This window comes from Gossypium arboreum, chromosome 9, assembly GCF_025698485.1.
Source record: "Gossypium arboreum isolate Shixiya-1 chromosome 9, ASM2569848v2, whole genome shotgun sequence".
Classification (NCBI taxonomy): domain Eukaryota; kingdom Viridiplantae; phylum Streptophyta; class Magnoliopsida; order Malvales; family Malvaceae; genus Gossypium; species Gossypium arboreum.
Genome location: NC_069078.1, coordinates 70,914,112 through 70,933,944, shown reverse-complemented (window position 1 = coordinate 70,933,944; position 19,833 = coordinate 70,914,112). Strand labels below are relative to the sequence as shown.

The following is a 19,833-nucleotide window of genomic DNA, read 5'->3' as shown; positions in this document are numbered from 1 at the left end:
ACTGCGTTTTATTCTTAAAGATTGGTATCATGACATAATATATTGTTATCATTGTAATTCCATTATATCCAGAAAATAAATGGTACTCATTGAGTTCACCAATGTCTAGTGCACATCATAAAGGACTACAAGGCATTACTAATACGTAAGAATGTTCCATTTCGTACAGAAATGAGGTATGGATGACAATCTTATTCTAAATCTGAAGCAATATAGAAAATTCAATAGTTGAAAGTAGTAGGTTGGTTTTATTTGGAGGAGAGAAGCGCATCAATTTTGTGTTCAAGGTGTGCTTCATGGTCCTCTAAACGAGCTTTGATGGCTTGATTGTTGGAATCCCAAAGAAGCAGAGTTGGGACTCCAGTTAGCTTGAATGTTGAGTCAAGCCGCCAAGGATGCTGTGGATTCCTCCATGTTGGCCTGTCACCCACATATGCTCTCAGCAGTGTCACATCCTCTGGCGATGCTTCCAATTTCTTGTATATCACGGGTTCAGCTCTTACACAGTCTAAACGCAAAAACAAACGATACTAGTAAACAATCTTAGAAATCAATCCTCGACTAAAACCTACCTTATTTTGAGGTTAAGAGGCGATGGGGATTTTGTTTGGGGGGGTGATAAAAAAACACATCATCTATTAACTCAAGACTTGCACACATGAAGAGAGACGAATTAATAACCAAAAAGAGGAAGAAAAGTACCAGGACACCAACTAAGATAGGTAGAGGGGTCTTTATCGGCCAAGAAAAGGATGAAACTGGCTTTGTAGTTGGGTGCATCTGATCTGAATTTCTCAAACATACCGCCAAAGCTTGAAACCGTTGAATCCACTACTTTCATCGGCATTCTTTTTAGCTTCCACTGTTTCTTTCTCCCCAAAACTGTGAGATTCAAGTGGGAAGAGAGATATGGTTGGAAAAAGAAAGAATGTTGAAAAACTTGTGCTTTCTTCAGGCCCAGCCTTTTAATGGGCTACGCTGTAGACATGTAACAGAAAAAGGCCTCTGCCCTTGGTTGGTTGAATTGGCCCATTTCTTGACTATTTAATATTAGTTGTGTGACGTGTGTATAAGTAGGGCGCAATTAAGGAATGGTCACAGATCTTTCCAAAGCCTGTTTTTTTCCCCTAAAATCCTACACAAGTGGTGGAACCAATCAAAATAACGTTTCCTTATTCAAGAGGTTCAATAATATAAAATTCTAATTATTTTTTTTAAAAAAGCACTTTAAAGAAAAATAAACAAACTTAAAATTAATTTGAATTTTTAATTTATAGATCATTGATAAAAATATAATAAAAATGAAATCTTAGCATAATTTTATCACTTTTCACTGTATTTTAGTTTTCATTTTCCCTACCACCTCTAATTTTCTTTTTTTTCATCAGTATCTCTCTTTTTCCCATAATCTTTCATCCTTCTCTTTAATCATTATATTGTTTCTCTTTTGATTCAAACTCTGAGAAAAAAACCACTTATTTATAAGGATGGTAATAAAGTGAAGTGGGTATAAATATTACTAAATTCATCATCATTTCACAGCTAACACATTATGTTCCACCACTTACCTCACTTCATTACGAATATATAATCTTGAAAACCATTACCATCTCCATGGATGTTGGATGCATTCATCCTTATGTCACTGCTGGGATTTAGTGCCCTTAGTATAGTGATATCGTCTACGTACTTTATGTACTTGTAATCTTTCAAACAAATTGGTTTAGTGAAATTCCATCGTTATTATTAATATCTTTTGTATAATGTCCTCTTTGCACGCAAAGAAAAATAAAAGTAAATATTAGCGCATTGATTATCTAATGTTTAACTAATAATAAGTTGCATTATGTGATCAGATTATAAAGCAAGAAAACAACTTATATTAGTAGATAATCTAAAAAGGTATATAGTCTAATCAACATTAAGCAAATTAATTAAAAAAACTATTATGTCGTCTATCATGTCCAATTAGGATATTTTCATAGGTATTGGAGCGGATGACTCCCAAAAGATAGAAATATAAATGTGACTAACTGGACTTGTAGTATATCAGACATGACCTAAGTTGAATAAAATCTAGATTTATTTATGGACTTATTCACTTGTGGCATTCATAATGTGACTTACTTCAATCCATAGTAATTGATGGAGTATGTATGCTTGACTCATATACCGTACTGAATTAAAAGCTTGAGTTCAATTGGTAATAGAGTCGAAAGCTGATACTTTAGGTATACAACTTTCGTATGACATATCTTCACTTACAATGATGGAATTCATAGATCAATAAAGGTATATGATATCCTCTCATCAACATTACATGTTGGATAGAAAAGTAATGTGGCCATGGGTCATTTGTCCTAAGATGAATGATTTAATTACTACATGTTAGTAATTGACGTTTTCATGAAGGAATATGTAATAGTTACTATGAGATAAAAGATCATATTGAGAGAACGACTTTTATCCCAAAGAGATTAAGGATGTGTTATGAAGGTAACACATCATATCACAAGGTCATTGGATGAACACTTGATATAGTAATAGTATACAATGAAAAGATTGGAGAGTTCAATCATTGTACTTTAGTCGAATGACTCTATGACTAAATAATGCATTCTCTCACTATGAGCAAGAAATTATTGAGGAATTAAATTAATTTCTTTGAATTATTATTTAATTAAATTATAATTAAATAATTGAAGTTCGAAATGAAAGTTAAATTAATTAAGTTATCGTAGTTTCATAAGAACAAGTTAATTAAATTAATTTGCTCATAGATTCTAGTACAATAAAGTCAGCATTACCTTAACAATATTAGAATTGGGTTGAGAAAATAATATAATTAGTTTAATTAATTAATTAAAAGAATAAATAATATTTGGGGCATAGAAAATATATTCATTGGGTAGGATAAATTATATGAGTTGGTTTAGAGACCAGATAACACATAAAATTAGATCTAATTCATGACGAGGCCCAACTAGGACTGGTTAAAAGGAAGGGGTGACAAACCCTAATCCTAGGAAAGGAGTTGTCTTCACCCTTTGCATACTTTCCTAGTGGGAGTCGGTTTTCCTTTTAAAATATTATTATTCAATCACGCCTTGTTTGATTGAGACACTTGTTATCTTCTCTATAAATAGAAACTAAGAATTAGGTCAAATACACACTTCGATATTCTGGAAAAATATAGTCAAGTTTTATTGAGTTTGTGTTTGGTTTCTAACCTTTGAAAGTTTACATAGCTTTCATTGATTTGCGAATAGAGCCTAGACTCTAGCAAACCGTGGTTGAGATTAACGGAGAAGATCGACAGTAGAAAGCTGGGAATGACAAAGTTTGTCTAACCCGAAAACATAGGTGTAATTTGCGTAATAAGCTTATTGCTACAAGTATCATAACCGGTCGATTTCAAAGAAAACTTTAAACTTTGTGTTAGAATTAAGTGACCCAAATTCTTATTTAAATAAAATACGATGGAAAATAAAATAAAAGAAGTCTAGTTCTATATGGATTTTACTTTTATTTTATTTTCCATCGTATTTTATTTAAATAAGAATTTGGGTCACTTAATTCTAACAAATTGGGGTGTTGGGGTTGCAATTACTTGTTTATGTATTGCTAGATTGGGCTTTAGCCAATAGGAGATTTGAATAATTGTTGAATAAAATCATTCATGTTAGAGTTGTGTAACTCAAGTTCTAAGAGATTGCTTGCAAGCAAGTTAAACAAAATATATTTTCTTTCTAGAAGATATAGTATTTATTAGTATAATATATTTAGCATTTATTAGCATAATTTATTTGACCTATGAATTTAACCTATAAATAGACTTTTTTACAACATTAAGAAATATACCCATTAAAAAATTAAAACTCATAATACTATTAGAGAATTTTTTATTTATGTTTTGAGGGGTCTTTGTTTTCGAGTTTCGAGATTTAGTTTTTTATCTCCATCTTTTGTACTCTTCATTCTTTTGCTATTATAGTAAAATTATCTTTACCCGTGATTTTTTATCTTCTTTGGAGGAGTTTTTTTACGTTAAAGTTGTGTGTTCAATTTCTCAATTTCTTCTGCTATTTTTACTTGTTCGTCATTTAATTGGGTCGACCCTCAACAAGTGGTATCAAAGCTAGTTTAATTTTTTCGTATATCAGCCCGTTTAAAGATGGCAACAAAAAGGTTTGACATTGAGAAGTTCGATAGTGTCACAAATTTTAATTTGTGGCAAGTTCAGATGTTGGAAATTCTGATTCAAACCAAGCTAAAAAAGGTCGTTCCCAAGAAAAAACCCCTTAAGGGTTTAACTTCAACAATGAACACCAACCAAGTCTAAGCAATGCTCAAACTTGGTTATAGGAAGTGACTTAGTCATCATATCTGCAGGATTTTCATGAGTGCTAATTTTGCTCACAACAATATCACCACGAGCAATAATATCACGAACAAAATGATACCGAATATCAATGTGTTTTGTTCTCTCATGAAACATTTGATCTTTTGTAAGAAAGATGGCACTGATTGTCACAAAATCTTGTCTTGATTTGAAGGTCTTCATTGAGTTCACTAAATAGTCCTTCAACCAAATAGCTTCTTTACAAGCCTCGATGAATCGCCATGTACTCGGCTTCGATGGTAGACAAAGCGATCGTAGTTTGCAAAGTGGCTTTCCAACTAATTGCACAACCTCCGATTGTAAAGACGTAACTCGTGAGAGATCTTCTTCTATCAAGGTCTCCAAAAAAATCAGCATCAACATACCCTATAACTCCATCTTTAGTTCTTCCAAACTGTAAGCAAACATTAGTAGTGCCTCGTAAGTATCTTAAAATCCACCGAATCGCTTTCCGGTGTTCTTTACCGGATTCGCCATGTATCGCTAATCGCACCGATCATATGATAAATCGGGCGTGAACAAACCATAGCATACATGAGAGATCCTCTGCACTAGAGTATGGAACATGTGACATGTACTCAATCTCATTATCGATTGAGGAGATAAGGCCGATGAAAGTCCGAAATGGTCGCTAAAGGAGTACTAACGAGCTTAGCACTCTGCATATTGAACTGCAAAGAACTTTCTCAATGTACCCTTCCGACTTAGGTACAATTTATTTGCTTTTCTATCTCGAGAATCTCCATACCAAGTATCTTCTTTCTTTGGTCCTAAATCTTTCATCTCAAATTCTTCACTTAGTTGGGCTTTAACCTTTCTTATCTCTCTTTTATCTTTTCTTTGCTATCAACATGTCATCAACATAAAGAAGTAGATACACAAAAGAACCATCACTGCTTTTTCTTAAAGTAGACACAATCACAAAACTACTTCTTTTGAAATCATGAGAAGTCATAAAGGAATCAAACCTCTTGTACCACTTGTCTTGGTGATTTGTTTCAAACCGTAAAGGGACTTTTTCACAAGCAAACATAGTCCTCTTTTTCGAGACTATAAAACCCTCTCGGTTGTTGCATGTAAATATCTTCCTCAAGTTCTCCATGCAAAATGCGTTTTACATCTAACCGCTCAAGCTCCAAATCATGCATGGCAACAATACCAAGCAAAGCTCGAATCGAACTATGCTTAACAACTGGAGAGAACACATCATGAAGTCCACTCCGGAATTTGATGTAACCCTTTGCAACAAGCCTTGCTTTATATCCGGGTTCTTCAACTCCTGAGTCCTTCTTTCTTTTAAACACCCATTTACAACGAATGACCTTTTTACCTTTAGGAAGTTTTACAAGATCCCATGTTCTGTTTTTGTGGAGTGATTCCATCTCCTCTTGCATAGCAAACATCCACTTTTCGAGTCTTCACACTAATCGCCTCGTAATAATTAAATGGCTCTTGATTCGCATCTATATCTTCACCACATTTAAAGCATAAGCAACTAGATCAACCTCGGCATACTTCTTTGGAGGTTTAATTTCTCTTCTTGTCCTGTTTTTGGCGATAGAGTATTGCGGTGAAGAAGCAACTCTATTCTCAATTTTGTACTTGGCTTGAGGAGTTGATTACAGATTAATCGATGCTCCACCGCTTTTGGTTTTCTTTATTGGAAGAGTCTTTAAGAGATAAGTTAGGTAGCATAGCGGTTTCATCAAAACAACATCTCTGCTAATCACAACTTTTCTATTTTCAGGACACCATAACTTATAGCCTTTTACACCACTTTATAACCAAGAAAACGCATTTAATGGATCTCGGTTCCAATTTTCCATTATCAACATGAGCATACGCAGACACCCAAAATCTTTAAATCGAATAATTAGCGGGATTACCGGACCATACCTCTTGTGGAGTCTTTTCTCAATGGCAACGGATGGAGATCGGTTGATCAAAAACATGCGATGAGGTCGCTACGCCCAAAATGACTTGATAAGTTGGCATTTGACAACATACATCGAACCTTCTCTATGATCGTTCTGTTCATTCGCTTACGCAACGCCGTTTTGTTGTGGAGTATGACGAATCGTCAAGTGTCTCATGATCCTTCGACTTGCACAATCTATTAAACTCATCGAGCGAACTCTAAGCCATTGTGCATGCGGAGGTATTTTATCTGCTTTTCCGTCTGTTTTTCAATCATAATTTTCCAAGACTTAAATGTGGAAAACACATCGCTTTTACTTGGGAAGAACGCCCAAACTTTTCGGAAAAATCATCAATAAAGGTTAGCATATAATTAGCTCCACCTCTCGAAGGCACTCGGGCGGCCCCCACGCATCGTAATGGATATACTCCAACGTTTCCTTCGTGTTATGGATTCCTCTAGTGAATCGAACTCTCTTTGCTTCCCAAAAACACGGTGCTCACGAAATTCAGTTTGCAAATTCCTTGCCCATTAAGAAGTCCTCTTTGCTTAATTCGCCATGCCATTCTCACTCATATGCCCTAGGCGCATATGCCAAAGTTTAGTAATATCATCATTTGACAAGGAAGAGGAAGCGCAATTGCATCACCGATATGATAGAACCACAGAAAACATATAACTTGGCAATCTTTCTTTGCCCTTTCATCACAACAAGGGACCCTTTGGAAATCTTTAAAACCCCACTTTCACCGTGTATCATGCACTTTTGAATCAAGAGTACTCAACGAAATTAAATTTCTTTTCAATTACGGAACATGCCGCACGTCACTAAGTGTTCGACAACTCCATCAAACATCTTAACTTTAATTGTTCCAACACTGCGATTTTACATGAAGCATTATTTCCCATCAAAACAACACCTTCAGATCTTGTTTCATAAGTTGTAAACCAATCCCGATTGGGACTCATGTGGAAGGTGCAACTGAATCAAGTATCCACTCTCGCTTACTTTAGAATCATTGATGAAGCAACTAGAAGTTCACCATCGCGTAGTCTTCTACAACATCGCCTTCACCGAATTTTCCGGTTTTTTCCTTTTGATTCGCAGCCTCCTTTTAATCTTATTTTGTAGCTTATAGCACTCAGATTTAATGTGCCCTTTCTTCTTGCGAAGTTGCAAGTTTTACCTCTGTTTGAAGATTTCGATCTACCCTTAGATTTACCACGAGGATTCCGTTCTGTGTTCTACCACGATCATCATCAACATTCGGTCTTGTCTCCCACGAACAATGAGACCCTCTCCCGAGAGTTGGGTTTAACCACAAGATGCTTCATCTTATCATACGAGGTTAAAGAATCATAAACCTCATCAACTGTGAGAGACTCATGGCTATATAAAATCGTGTCTCTAAAGGTTGAATAAGGCGGGGCAACGAACAAAGTAGAATCAACCCTAGATCTTCCTTATCATCTTGAACCTCCATGGCCTCCAAGTTTGAGAGAATTTCTTTAAACAACATGTTAAGTGTTCGTGTCGACGCACCTTCCTCCAAACGATGAGCATAAAGACGCCGCTTCATATGCAACTTGCTTGTTAGAGTTTTCGACATACATATTTGTTCTAGCCTCTTCCATAATGCAATGGCGCTTTTCTCTTTCATCACATCCCGCAAAATTTCGTTGGACAAATGCGATGTAATTGTGTTAATGCCTTCGATCCTTACGCTTCTTCTCTTCATCTGTTAATGTCGAAGGCATCTTATCTATCCTAGCGGGGCATCCTCTAGATCCATCTGCAAGAATCGCTTGCATCTTAATTTGCCACAACGCAAATCTGGTGTTGCGATCCAACAATGAATTTCATACTTCAAAGACGCCATTACCGTGATCGAGATGAATAACCCGGAAGCTCTGATACCAATTTGTGAAAAATAAAATAGAATAAAATAAATAAAAATAAAGAACACATGAATTTTCTTCTCCTCTGCCCGTGGTTTTTTTCCCGAAAGGGTTTCCACGTAAAATTTATGTGTTCTTTATTTTTATTTATTTTATTCTATTTTATTTTTCACACTTTGGATTTGCATACAAACACGGTTTTCAAATTGATTTTTCCAACACTCACCCCACAATGCTTCAATTTAATTGTTGCTACTTATCTTATTTTCAATTTTTAAAATCAAATAATTATTCAAACATAATTATTCAAAAATATTTAAACATAAAAATATGTGGATATTTTCTATAATATGTTTTTAATTTTTATCCTTTTAATAGTTATATATAAGAATAAAATGATAACTTTATAAAGGGAGAGGGTGAGACAAATAATTATCATAATTGCTCTATACTTATTGGTCATAAGAAAAAATCCACCTCGCCTCGTACCCACTTTTCAAAATAAAAAAATCACCTCACCTCGTATCTACTTTTTTTTAAAAAAAAAATCATCCCCACTTAAAGCGAATCAATTTAAAATCAATCGAGTGGTTCAAATTTTACTATCCTTATTCTGCACCATTTAAGGGACTTTAAGGATTTATTTAATCTCTTTCTCTTCATTGCTTTTAATACGATTGTTGATACCCATTACTTCAAATATAGCCACCTTACACTCCACGAAGCTTGGTTTTTTTAGCAAAAAAAAAAAAAAAACGGGGATGTGAAGATTTTAGCAGAGACAGAAGCTTCAAGGGATTTGGAATTATATATATATATATATATATATATATATATATATATATATTGGTTTTGGCCTAAAAAAATATTAAAGAACCGATTATTAATTTATTTGATTTACGAATCGCGATTTAATAATGATTTATACCACTTCACAGACCGATTCTCAATCTAATTGATTAATCCGTTTTAATTTCAGCAACTAACCTCTCTCACTCCAAGGCTCGTCACCCACTAAACATTAAACAATGATTTATCGATTGCTCACTCCTTATCGTCCGCCCTATCTCCTCCATTTTAGTTCACTGCTACTATATTTTTTCTTTAAAAATTTAATAAGGTAAAAAAAGAAAAAGAAAAAGAAAAAGAAAAAAGCATCAAATCCTCTATTCTTTATTATATTCCGAATAATCATGAAAGGAAGGATTTGAATTTGGGGTAGTGATGGCTAAGTCACTACAATAGTCGAATGATGCGTAATGAGAGTAGCAGAAGAGTTAGATTTTTTAAATAATTTTCTTTTTTTTATTTTTTAGAATTATGCCTTATCTATATTTGCCTGATGAAAAATAATTTTGTTATAATCTTATTTAAGATTGTAATAGGCCCAATTTGTCCGGCCCACAATAAAAGCAAAAGTAAATTAAAATAAATAAATAATAATTTTCTAATGTCCGAATCTTTACAAACCATCGGCCCCAAATAATAAAATTAAAAGCAGCCTAAATACATTTTCTAACCCAATTGAACAAACACCCAAAATCCCTTAACCCAATTACATAAAATTCGACTCAATTAAATAAACCCTAAAACCCAATTTTAATAGCCCAAACCCGAGGCCCAATACACTCAAAAAGAAACACAGCAGCCGAGAGCACCAGAAGCTTCTGGAATGCCAGAGAGTTGGGCTCCCATGAGAGGCTCCTCGCACGGTCTCCTTCGCGCATCTCCTCTCTCCTCCGTACGGCCATCCCTGCGTTAGAATACACGAGAAGAGGCCAGCTAACAGAATACAACAAATGACAACAATAAAAGTGTATTTTTATTTTTTATTTTACTCTGTAAATCCGGCTATAAAAGCCGATGATTGTATTTGCAAAAAGGACTTACGAACGTAAACGCACGCATAGAGAAGAAAGAAAAAGCAATTCTTTTAGCAAAGGTGATTTCAAGTTTTATTTCCTCTATTCTGATTTATTTTCTTTCTATTGGCTTGAATTTTTAGCATGTGAATCGACACCAATGAGAGCCTAAATACCTCAGAAATGCGGAGGTAAGGGCGAGGAGTCGAATAGTGATGAAATCTTCTTTGTTTTATGAATTTTTCTACGGTTTTTTTTTAAAAAAACAACAACATGAGATTTGAAGGTTTTTTTTTTTAAATAGAGAAGAAAAGGAGGAAAAATATACTTACCAAATCCTTTTAGGCATGGTCGAGCACCTTCAATGGCAAGATCGGGTACTGTTTGCATACTGTTGATCACCAAATATTATGGTGGTTCGGCTGCTGGCAAAAGAAACCGTAGCAAATTGATTTTTGGGGCTATTAGTTTGGGTTAAAAGTATGGCTGCATCTAAAAAAAAAAGAAAGGAAACAGGCCATTAAAACCTTTGCAAAAAACGGCGCCGTTTCTGATAATGCAGATTCTCGCGTTGTACCGATAAGCAAGTCGGATATGCGCCCTTTTGTTTGAATGGGGAAATTGTGCGCTGGATCATTCCTTCCTCGCGAGTATTCGATTGCACCATATTCATTCTGCCTTGTTTTTTTTTTAAATTTGGCTCTTTAATTTGTGCGCGTTTTCATCTTCGTCCACGGTACAGTGCTACGTTTGGGGCTCGGGGAGATTTGCAATTCCAGTCCCCATACATTTACGCACGTTGCGCATTGATCTATTTTACGATTACTTTATTTATAAATTATCCTCCTTATTTTGTTTCAATCTTACTTGGTCTTCTTTGACCCTCGAGTTGAATAAGCTCTTCTTCCTTAATTTGGTCTCTTATCTGTACAATCAATTAATTTAAAATACATTTAATATTTTTATGCATTAATCCATGTTAATAATTTTGTTTGTTTACATTTGTATAATTATTTTGAGATTGTTTTTATCTTATTTTCACATTATGTATCCTACTTCTCTAAATATTTTACACATATTTGTATACACATTATTCTTATTAAATTTTTAATCTATAAGAACTATTATTTTGAATGTTTTAAAATTCTTTTTACATTACATTATTTTACTACCTTATTATAAAGTGTTGTTTATATATATATATATATATATATATATATATATATATATATATGTAGATACATAAATTATTTAAAATACTTCTTGATTTATGACTCACTTAAATGTTTTTATGTATATATGATACTATTTTGGAACTTCATCTTTGTGTTTATAAAATTGTTATTTTGAAATGTTTCTCTATATTATATTATCTTAGTATGTTATTTAGCATCTCTTCTAAATGTTTTTAAATATAATGGTATGTATATAATTTATAAGATAATATAATTTTATATGTATTATTAATTTCATACTATTTTTTTATAAATAATTATTCCTATATTTATTTATATATGCATGTTTTAAAATCTATTATGTGTACTATACCTCATCATGTATAATTATTCATTCATATTTAATATATTATTTAAGTTATCTCAGATATTGTCAATTTTGAATGAATTTTTGTTTAAAATATTTTACATATAATTTGATTCAAACTTTTATTCTATAATATCTATTTCAATAAATATATACCCTTAGTTTTTATGTAAATTTGTTAACTTATATGTTATATATATATTATGTTTATTAATTCATCATTACTTTGAAAATGTCTTATACCACTTCAAATTTTCATTTTATTTTGTAAATATTTTGTGAATTGTTTTATATTGTGCCATATTTATTGTTGATGTACATCACTTAGTCATTGTTTTATCCATTGTATCAATTGCTCTCCATTCATGATTAAGGATTTGGTTACATTTGCCTAGAATAGTTGTATTTAGTTGTATTTGGTTTTAAAATGGTTTATCCTTTTCTATACAAATATTTCTTTGTGATACATTAAGTATTCTATCTTATTTCTTTTAAAAACGAGTAAACGTGTTCTAAGCTAATTTCTAATTTTCATTATTATTCAAATTTTTTTTTTGAAATAAGGCAATATTCAATATTTGGGAATTCGGGAAATCGTGCCCTACCGTGCTGGGTATGATTTTTTTCGGTAAACTAAATATTTGGATATCCTTTTATAATTTTACGGATTTTTGAGGATAAAAAATCGATCGTATTTTCAAAGATATAAAAGGATCGTGTCCAATCGTGCTGGATATGATGCTGCATATCTTCGAAGCGAGAGAATTTTGACCGCTAATTTGAATTAATCAAGCATTTTAAAAAGAATTATACTTCGAAAGATTTTTTTTTAAATCTTTGATATAAGGATAGCATTGAATCAATTTGGTACCAATTTTTAGGCGTAATGAGGGTGCTCATCCTTCCTCATGCGTAACCGACTCCCGAACCCATTTGTTTTAATTTTACATGAACCAAAATTGTTTTTAATGAAACAAAATATTTTAGTAGGTGGCCTAATCACACCTAAACCAAGAGATTGGTGGCGACTCCACATTTTAGTTTTAAAACGTCAATTCCCGTCTTTCTTTCAAATAAAAATAGTTTCGACAAAGACATTTTAAGTACTGTTTTGATGCATATTACATTGAAAAAACAAATACAATAATAAAGTAACAATTTGACAACTAAAATTGGTGTTCTTCTGGGATGTGGTTGTCATTGTTGACACAAGTTAAACCACTATTGCTGTAAAACTCTAAATCCTAACACAATTCATATATGAAAATTTAAAAATTTGCAATCTATTTTTTCAAATGTTTGAAGAGAATCAAGGATCTCGTCTATGATCAGTTCTTCAAGATTCTTGGCCTCCTCGATAGCAGTGATCTTGATTAAAAATCTTTTAAGGAGAGACTTGAGCACCTTTCTCATAAGTTTGGTATTTGAGTACTCCTCTCCAAATGCAAAAGCTTAGTTTGATAAGCCATACAACTTGGCATAAAATTCACATGTTGTCTTTGATTCCTACATCCTCAAGCCTTCAAATTTAGAAGTCAACTTTTGCATCTTTAACTGCTTGACTACGGAGGCTCCCTCATGGGCGGTTTCTAAGATATCCCAAGCGTTCTTTGCCATTGTGCATTTGGCAATCCTTTTAAATTAGTGTTTGCTAACTTCTTTTCCTAAGTGGCCCACTAAATTTTTGGCTTTATAATTGTACAATTCTCACCATCCATCCTAGATACTTCCCATCCAATTAGGATCACATGCCATGCTTTCTCATCAATTAACATTATATAGGCTTTCATGTGTGCTTTTCGGTAGGTATAATTGCCAACTTTGAGCATAGAAGGTTTCGATGTGGATGAACCTTCCATACCTAAATCTTAGTAAAACTTCGGATCTCCACTAGCTACTTTAAGTGGTAGCCTTTGATACCAATTGTTAACAAAAGGGTCGTTGCCAAGAGCAGAAGATGCATAACCAAATTGGTGCCTGAGATGGTGGGCACTCCTCTAGGCACTAAATGAAGAACAGTAATCACACGAGACACAAAGAGATGATCACGTAGTTAGATTTTCTTATGCCTATAGAGTCTAGCTTAGTGATAAATATGCACTCTCTTCAACTTACAAAGTGAACCTACCCAATCACACACACCATGTAACATCCCTTACTCGTATCCAACGCCGGAATAGGGTATGAGGCATTATCAGACTTATTCACAAGCAAACATTCAAAATCGAGACAATAATTTCCATTCAAATTTAAAACTTTTCAAAAACATACATATTGTCACTATTACGAGCCTTCGAGGCTCAAAACATGCATTGGAAATGGTTCAGGACTAAACCGAAAATTTTAAAAACTTTTTAGAAAACTTAGAAAAAATTTAATATAAAATGTGCCACACGCCTCTGTGACATGGGACATGCCCGTGTGGCGTGGCTGTGTAGCCCACATGGCCATGTCTCTAGGGCGTGTACCTCTTTGACTTACATCTATGAAGAAGCTTAAGTCACACGGCCTGAGCACACGCCCCTGTTTCTAGGCCGTGTGGTAATTAAATTTTCTCATTTTATGTGCAGACTTCACACGACCGTATCACACGACCATGCTGGAGCCCGTGTGTGTCACACGACCAAGCCACATGCCGGTGTGTTAGGCCGTGTGTCAAATCTTGGACATTCTATTTCTCATTTTAAAGATGCAGGGGATACACGGCCTTAATACATGCCCATGTGGTAGGCCGTGTGTCACATACGGGCGTGTGTGCCCAGACACACGCCCATGTGTCTGCCCGTGTGGACGAAACTAGGCTATTTAAGGCCACTTTTCTCATCCTCATACTATCCTTCTGTACAAAAACACATTTATATACTAATAAAGTCCAACCAATCAACCATTTCAAGCCAAAACATGTATATTTCATTATCTAACGCATTACATTCAAATTACTTTACATAATTAATCATTCCAACTATTTCATTATCATTTCAACCCCTATACATGTCATATAAATCAAAAAGTTGTTTAACAAAATCTACTGGAGTAAATCTAGATAATGTGACCCTCGATGTAGATCCGATCCTCCGAATGCATATACATCAATCTACATGAACAATAAACATACACAAGTAAGCTTATAGAAGCTTAGTAAGCTCATAGGCATAGAAAATAAATCTTACCGATCATTTTATAACAATCATATAATATAAAATTTCACTAATTCCTCCTGCCAATCACAAAATCAGTGATAAGTTCACTTGATTGAATTCAATGTCACTTATTAACCAATTTTAATCTCATGGGCCTATTTATCATTTACTTTCTTAATCAAATTAAGAAACGGTTTCAGAATTGAGTACTTCGTTTTCACAATGCCATTGCCCCTCTTTACTCATTATCGTGGAATGAGAATAGAGCAAAGACTATAAATGGGCTAATTTTGCCAGGGCCTGCTGAGCTTCGACTCCTTGGTGCTTCCTTTCTTTAGGTAGCTTCAAAATGCTCCATTGCAACTTCAGGGAGATATGGTTCGTGTGTTTCTATCTTGCTCTACTGTAACTTCAGAGAGATAAGGATTGTGACTTTGATTTTGCTCCACTGCAACTTAAGGGAGACGAAATCTTGTAATCTTTGGCCCGTTGCCCTACTACTTAGGGGGTTAAGGCTCGTTTTCTCTGATCTGCTCCACTGGAGACGAGGTCTGCAATCGTCAGCCTACTCCACTACAACTTTAGGGAGCTAGAGTGATGGCTTAAATCTGCTTCACCGCAACTTTAGGAAGCCGAGATTCGTCGTCTTCGATTTGCTCTTTGTAAATACAGAGACGCCAAATCTGCTATCTTCGATCTGCTCTCCGCCAATACAGAGATGCCAAATCTGCTATCTTCAATCTGCTCTCTGCCAATACAGAAATGCCAAATCTGCTATCTTCGATTTGCTCTCTGCCAATACAGAGATGCCAAATCTATGATCTTCGATCTGTTCTTCGCCAATACTGCCAAATCTGCTATTTTCGATCTGTTCTCCACCAATACAGAGATGTCAAATCTGCTATCTTCGATCTGTTCTCCGCTAATACAGAGATGTCAAATCTGCTATCTTCGATCTGCTCTCCGCCAATACAGAGATGCCAAATCATTATCTTTGATCCGCTCTCCATGTCTGAGACGCCAAATCTGCAGGATTTACCAATGTCGCCATCTTGTCTTCTAAAGACATGACGTGTAATATGGGTTTCAGATCTGTATGTCAAATAACTAGGATGCTATGATCGAGATGAATCAAGTGTTCCTAACTAAATGAATGATTATGAATGTAGAAACGTTATGAGAGTGATTTCTTTTTAAACGCTTAAGGCATCATTGCTCATAACTCGTCCGGGTTCCATCATTGATGTACTATCGCGTCTTCTTACTTAGCCGTTATCTCTGACAGAAAATTTGAAGAAATAGTCCTAATTTGGATTTCTCTTTTTCCAATATTTTTCAACTTTGAGCCTGGTTAGTCCTGACTAGTGGCCCTGTTTCAGGTCCTTGTACTATTTAGAGACTTTTTTAGAGTAATATGCATAACATCTTTTGTGTGAATATTACATGTTTAAAAATTTCGATTTCAATAAAAATGCTCGAAAAAGATTATCATAATGAACCAATGGAATTTTATTAAGCAAAATTTGATGTGAATACATAGGATAATGAATCTGGTGAGGTGTGAAAAATAAAGAAAAGATGCCCCAGATATCGCAACACGAGTTTTACTATTCTAGTTTCTTAGGGGTTCCTTCAAACCAAATGTGTATTCAAGAGATCCTGCGCATTTTGTTGATGCTCCAAGGTGTAACGTTCTTCTGTCTTGTTGATTTTGGAAGTACAAGACTACCATATGCCCCATATTCAAAATTTGAGCTGTCCGTTTTTGAGTTTTCAACTCAAAAACCCCTTTGGTTCCAAAGTGCCCTTTGTGGGTTTTCACCTTGACCTCTCCTTCTTTTTCTTCTTCTTCTTTTTTTTTTCAGAGCGCCCTTTGCGGGTTTTCACTCTGGCCTCTCTTTCTTCAGGTAAAATACTTCTTGACCGAATCCGAGTTTACAGGATTGGGCAAGTTTCTACCGTCCATCTCGGCTAGAATCAATGCTCCTCCAGAGAAAGCTTTCTTCACCACGTAAGGCCCTTCCCAATTAGGTATCCATTTCCCTTGAAAATCCTTCTGTATGGGAAGGATCTTTTTCAAAACCAAGTCTCCTTCGTGGAATTCTCTAGGGCGAACCTTTTCGTCATAAGCCCGCATCATTCGCTTTTGGTACATCTGACCATGACGGATAGCTCTTAACCTTTTTTCCTCAATTAGGTTCAATTGATCATATCGAGACTGGATCCACTTGGCTGCTTCTAACTTTAACTCTAACAACACTCGAAGAGACGGGATCTCGACTTCGATTGGCACCACTGCTTCCATTCCGTAGACCAAGGAGAAAGGGGTTGCCCCAGTTGAAGTTCTGACTGACGTTCGATAAGCAAAGAGGGCAAATGGTAACTTCTCATGCCAGTCTCTGTAGGTTTCGGTCATCTTCCCCACAATCTTCTTAATATTTTTATTGGCCGCTTCCACTGCCCCATTCATCTTCGGACGATACGGCGACGAGTTGTGATGTCTGATCTTGAATTGACTGCAGACTTCTGCTATCGTACTATTGTTCAAGTTTAATGCATTGTCAGATATAATCCTCTCCGGCATTCCATATCGACATATAATCTCCTTTTTTAGAAACTTTCTCACTGCCGACTTGGTCACACTAGCATACGAAGCGGCTTTTACCCACTTGGTGAAGTAGTCGATAACCACGAAGATGAACCGATGCCCATTGGAAGCTTTCGGCGATATCGGTCTAATCACATCCATGCCCCACATAGAGAATGGCCATGGAGAAACCATGACATGCAGCGGTGAAGGAGGCACATAAATTTTGTCTCCGTAGATTTGGCATTTATGACATCTCTTAGCATAATTGATACAGTCCCCTTCCATGCTGGACCAATAGTACCCGAATCTCATAATTTGCCTGGCCATTGTAAAGCCGTTAGCATATGTCCCACAGACGCCTTCATGGACTTCTTCCAAGATTTTCTTAGCCTCTATAGCATCTACACATCTTAGTAACACTTGATCCTTTCTTCTTTGGTATAATATATCCCCATCTAAGACATAGTCGATGGCCAGTCTTCTTAGCGTTCTTTTGTCATTCTCGCTCACCTGGTCCGGGTATGCACGATTCTTCACGTATTGCAATATATCGTGATACCAAGGGCTATCATCTCTTTCTTCAACTTCTTCAATATTGTAACAGTGGGCCAGAATTTCATAAATGCTCATCCAGATGGGTTTGACATCTTTTTGTTTGTTTACCTTGATCATGGAGGCTAAAGCAGCCAAAACATCAGCCATCTGATTTTCGTCTCGTGGAAGGTAGTGGAAGGTGATGTCATCAAACTCTTTAACCAATTCAAGGACCAGTTTTCGATAGTCAATCAACTTAGGGTCTCTGGTTTCCCATTCTCCCTTGAGTTGATAAATCACTAGCGCGGAATCCCCATACACCTCTAGCACTCTAATCTTGCATTCTATGGCTGCGCGGATACCCATGATGCACGCTTCATATTCCGCCATATTGTTTGTACAATCAAAATCTAATTTACTAGTTAATGGATAATGATCTCCGTTTGGGGATACCAAGACGGCCCCGATTCCATTGCCCACAGCATTTGATGCCCCATAGAAGTTCAATTTCCAAGGAAGTTCTTCCGGAGCACCTTCTTCAGCCGTAGCAATACACATTAGGTCTTCATTCGGAAAGTCGAAGTTCAGAGGCTCGTAGTCTTCCAAGGCTCTACTGGCCAGAAAATCTGCTATTGCACTTCCTTTTACTGCTTTCTGGTTTACATAGACTATGTCGAATTCAGAAAGCAGAATCTGCCATCGGGCCATTATTCCATTCAAGGCTGTTGACTCCATCATGTACTTTAAAGGGTCCAATTTTGATATGAGCCAAGTGGTGTGATACAACATATACTGCTTCAACCTTCAGGTTATCCAAATTAGGGCACAACACAACTTCTCTATCGGCGGGTACCTTGTCTCACATTCTGTGAACTTTTTACTAAGATAATAAATGGCTTTTTCTTTCCTTCCCGACTCGTCATGCTGACCCAATACGCACCTCATAGAATTCTCAAATACCGCCAAGTACAGTATTAACGGCTTATCGGGATTAGGTGGTATCAGCACCAGGGCGTTGGATAAGTACTGTTTGACCTTGTCGAAAGCCCTTTGGCATTCTTCATTCCATTCACCTGGGTTACGTTTCTTGAGGAGGCGAAAGACAGGGTCACATTTCTCGGTCAGTTGTGAAATGAACCGAGCAATGTAATTTAATCTTCTTAGAAAGCCTCGAACTTCTTTCTGAGTGCACGGCGGGGATAGCTCTTGTATGGCTTTAACTTTGTCTGGATCGATCTCAATCCCTTTCTTACTAACCACGAATCCGAGCAACTTTCCAGACTTAGCTCCGAAGGTACATTTGGCTGGGTTGAGTTTTAGCTGGAACTTCCTCAACCTCAAGAATAGTTTTCTCAGGACTTGTATGTATTCCTTCTCTGTTCGGGACTTAGCTATCATGTCATCAACATAGACCTCGATTTCTTTATGCATCATGTCGTGAAAAAGGGTTACCATGGCTCTTTGATAAGTTGCCCCCGCATTCTTCAGTCCAAACGGCATCACCTTGTAACAGAACGTGCCTCACATGGTTACAAACGTGGTTTTCTCTATATCTTCAGGGTGCATCTTGATCTGGTTGTATCCCGAGAAACCATCCATGAACGAAAATAGTGAATGTCCCGCCGTATTGTCCACTAGGGTGTCGATATGAGGTAATGAGAAATTGTCTTTTGGGCTGGCTTTATTCAAATCTCTGTAGTCCACACACATTCGCACTTTTCCATCTTTCTTAGGGACAGGGACGATGTTGGCTACCCAATCTGAGTATTTTACCACCTTCGTAAATCCAAATCAAACCGCTTTGGACCTCTTCCTTTATTTTTAGCAAGACATCGGGCCTCATTCTTCGGAGTTTTTGCTGAACTGGCTTACACTTTTCTTTTATGGGGAGTCGATGCACCACGATGTCAGTGTCCAACCCGGGCATCTCTCGGTATGACCATGCG

General features: G+C 35.9%; 1 protein-coding gene across 1 annotated transcript; it reads right to left on the bottom strand.

The window, feature by feature from the left end:
* Positions 1–62: 62 nt before the first annotated feature.
* On the bottom strand, positions 63–941 carry LOC108460777 (thioredoxin-like protein Clot). Its single transcript, XM_017760418.2, has 2 exons — positions 703–941; positions 63–508 (listed from the first exon to the last, which is right to left on the bottom strand). The coding sequence occupies exons 1-2, from the start codon at positions 845–847 to the stop codon at positions 249–251; spliced, it is 405 nt and encodes a 134-aa protein (XP_017615907.1). The 5' UTR covers positions 848–941; the 3' UTR covers positions 63–248.
* Positions 942–19,833: the final 18,892 nt, after the last annotated feature.

What these genes read in the sequence shown, in the direction of transcription:
- LOC108460777 (XM_017760418.2), bottom strand. Translation starts at nt 847, where the DNA reads ATGCCGATGAAAGTAGTGGATTCAACGGTTTCAAGCTTTGGCGGTATG. An exon ending in CTATCTTAGTTGGTGTCCTG is followed by an intron (nt 509 to 702) that starts GTACTTTTCTTC and finishes TTTTGCGTTTAG; the next exon opens with ACTGTGTAAGAGCTGAACCC.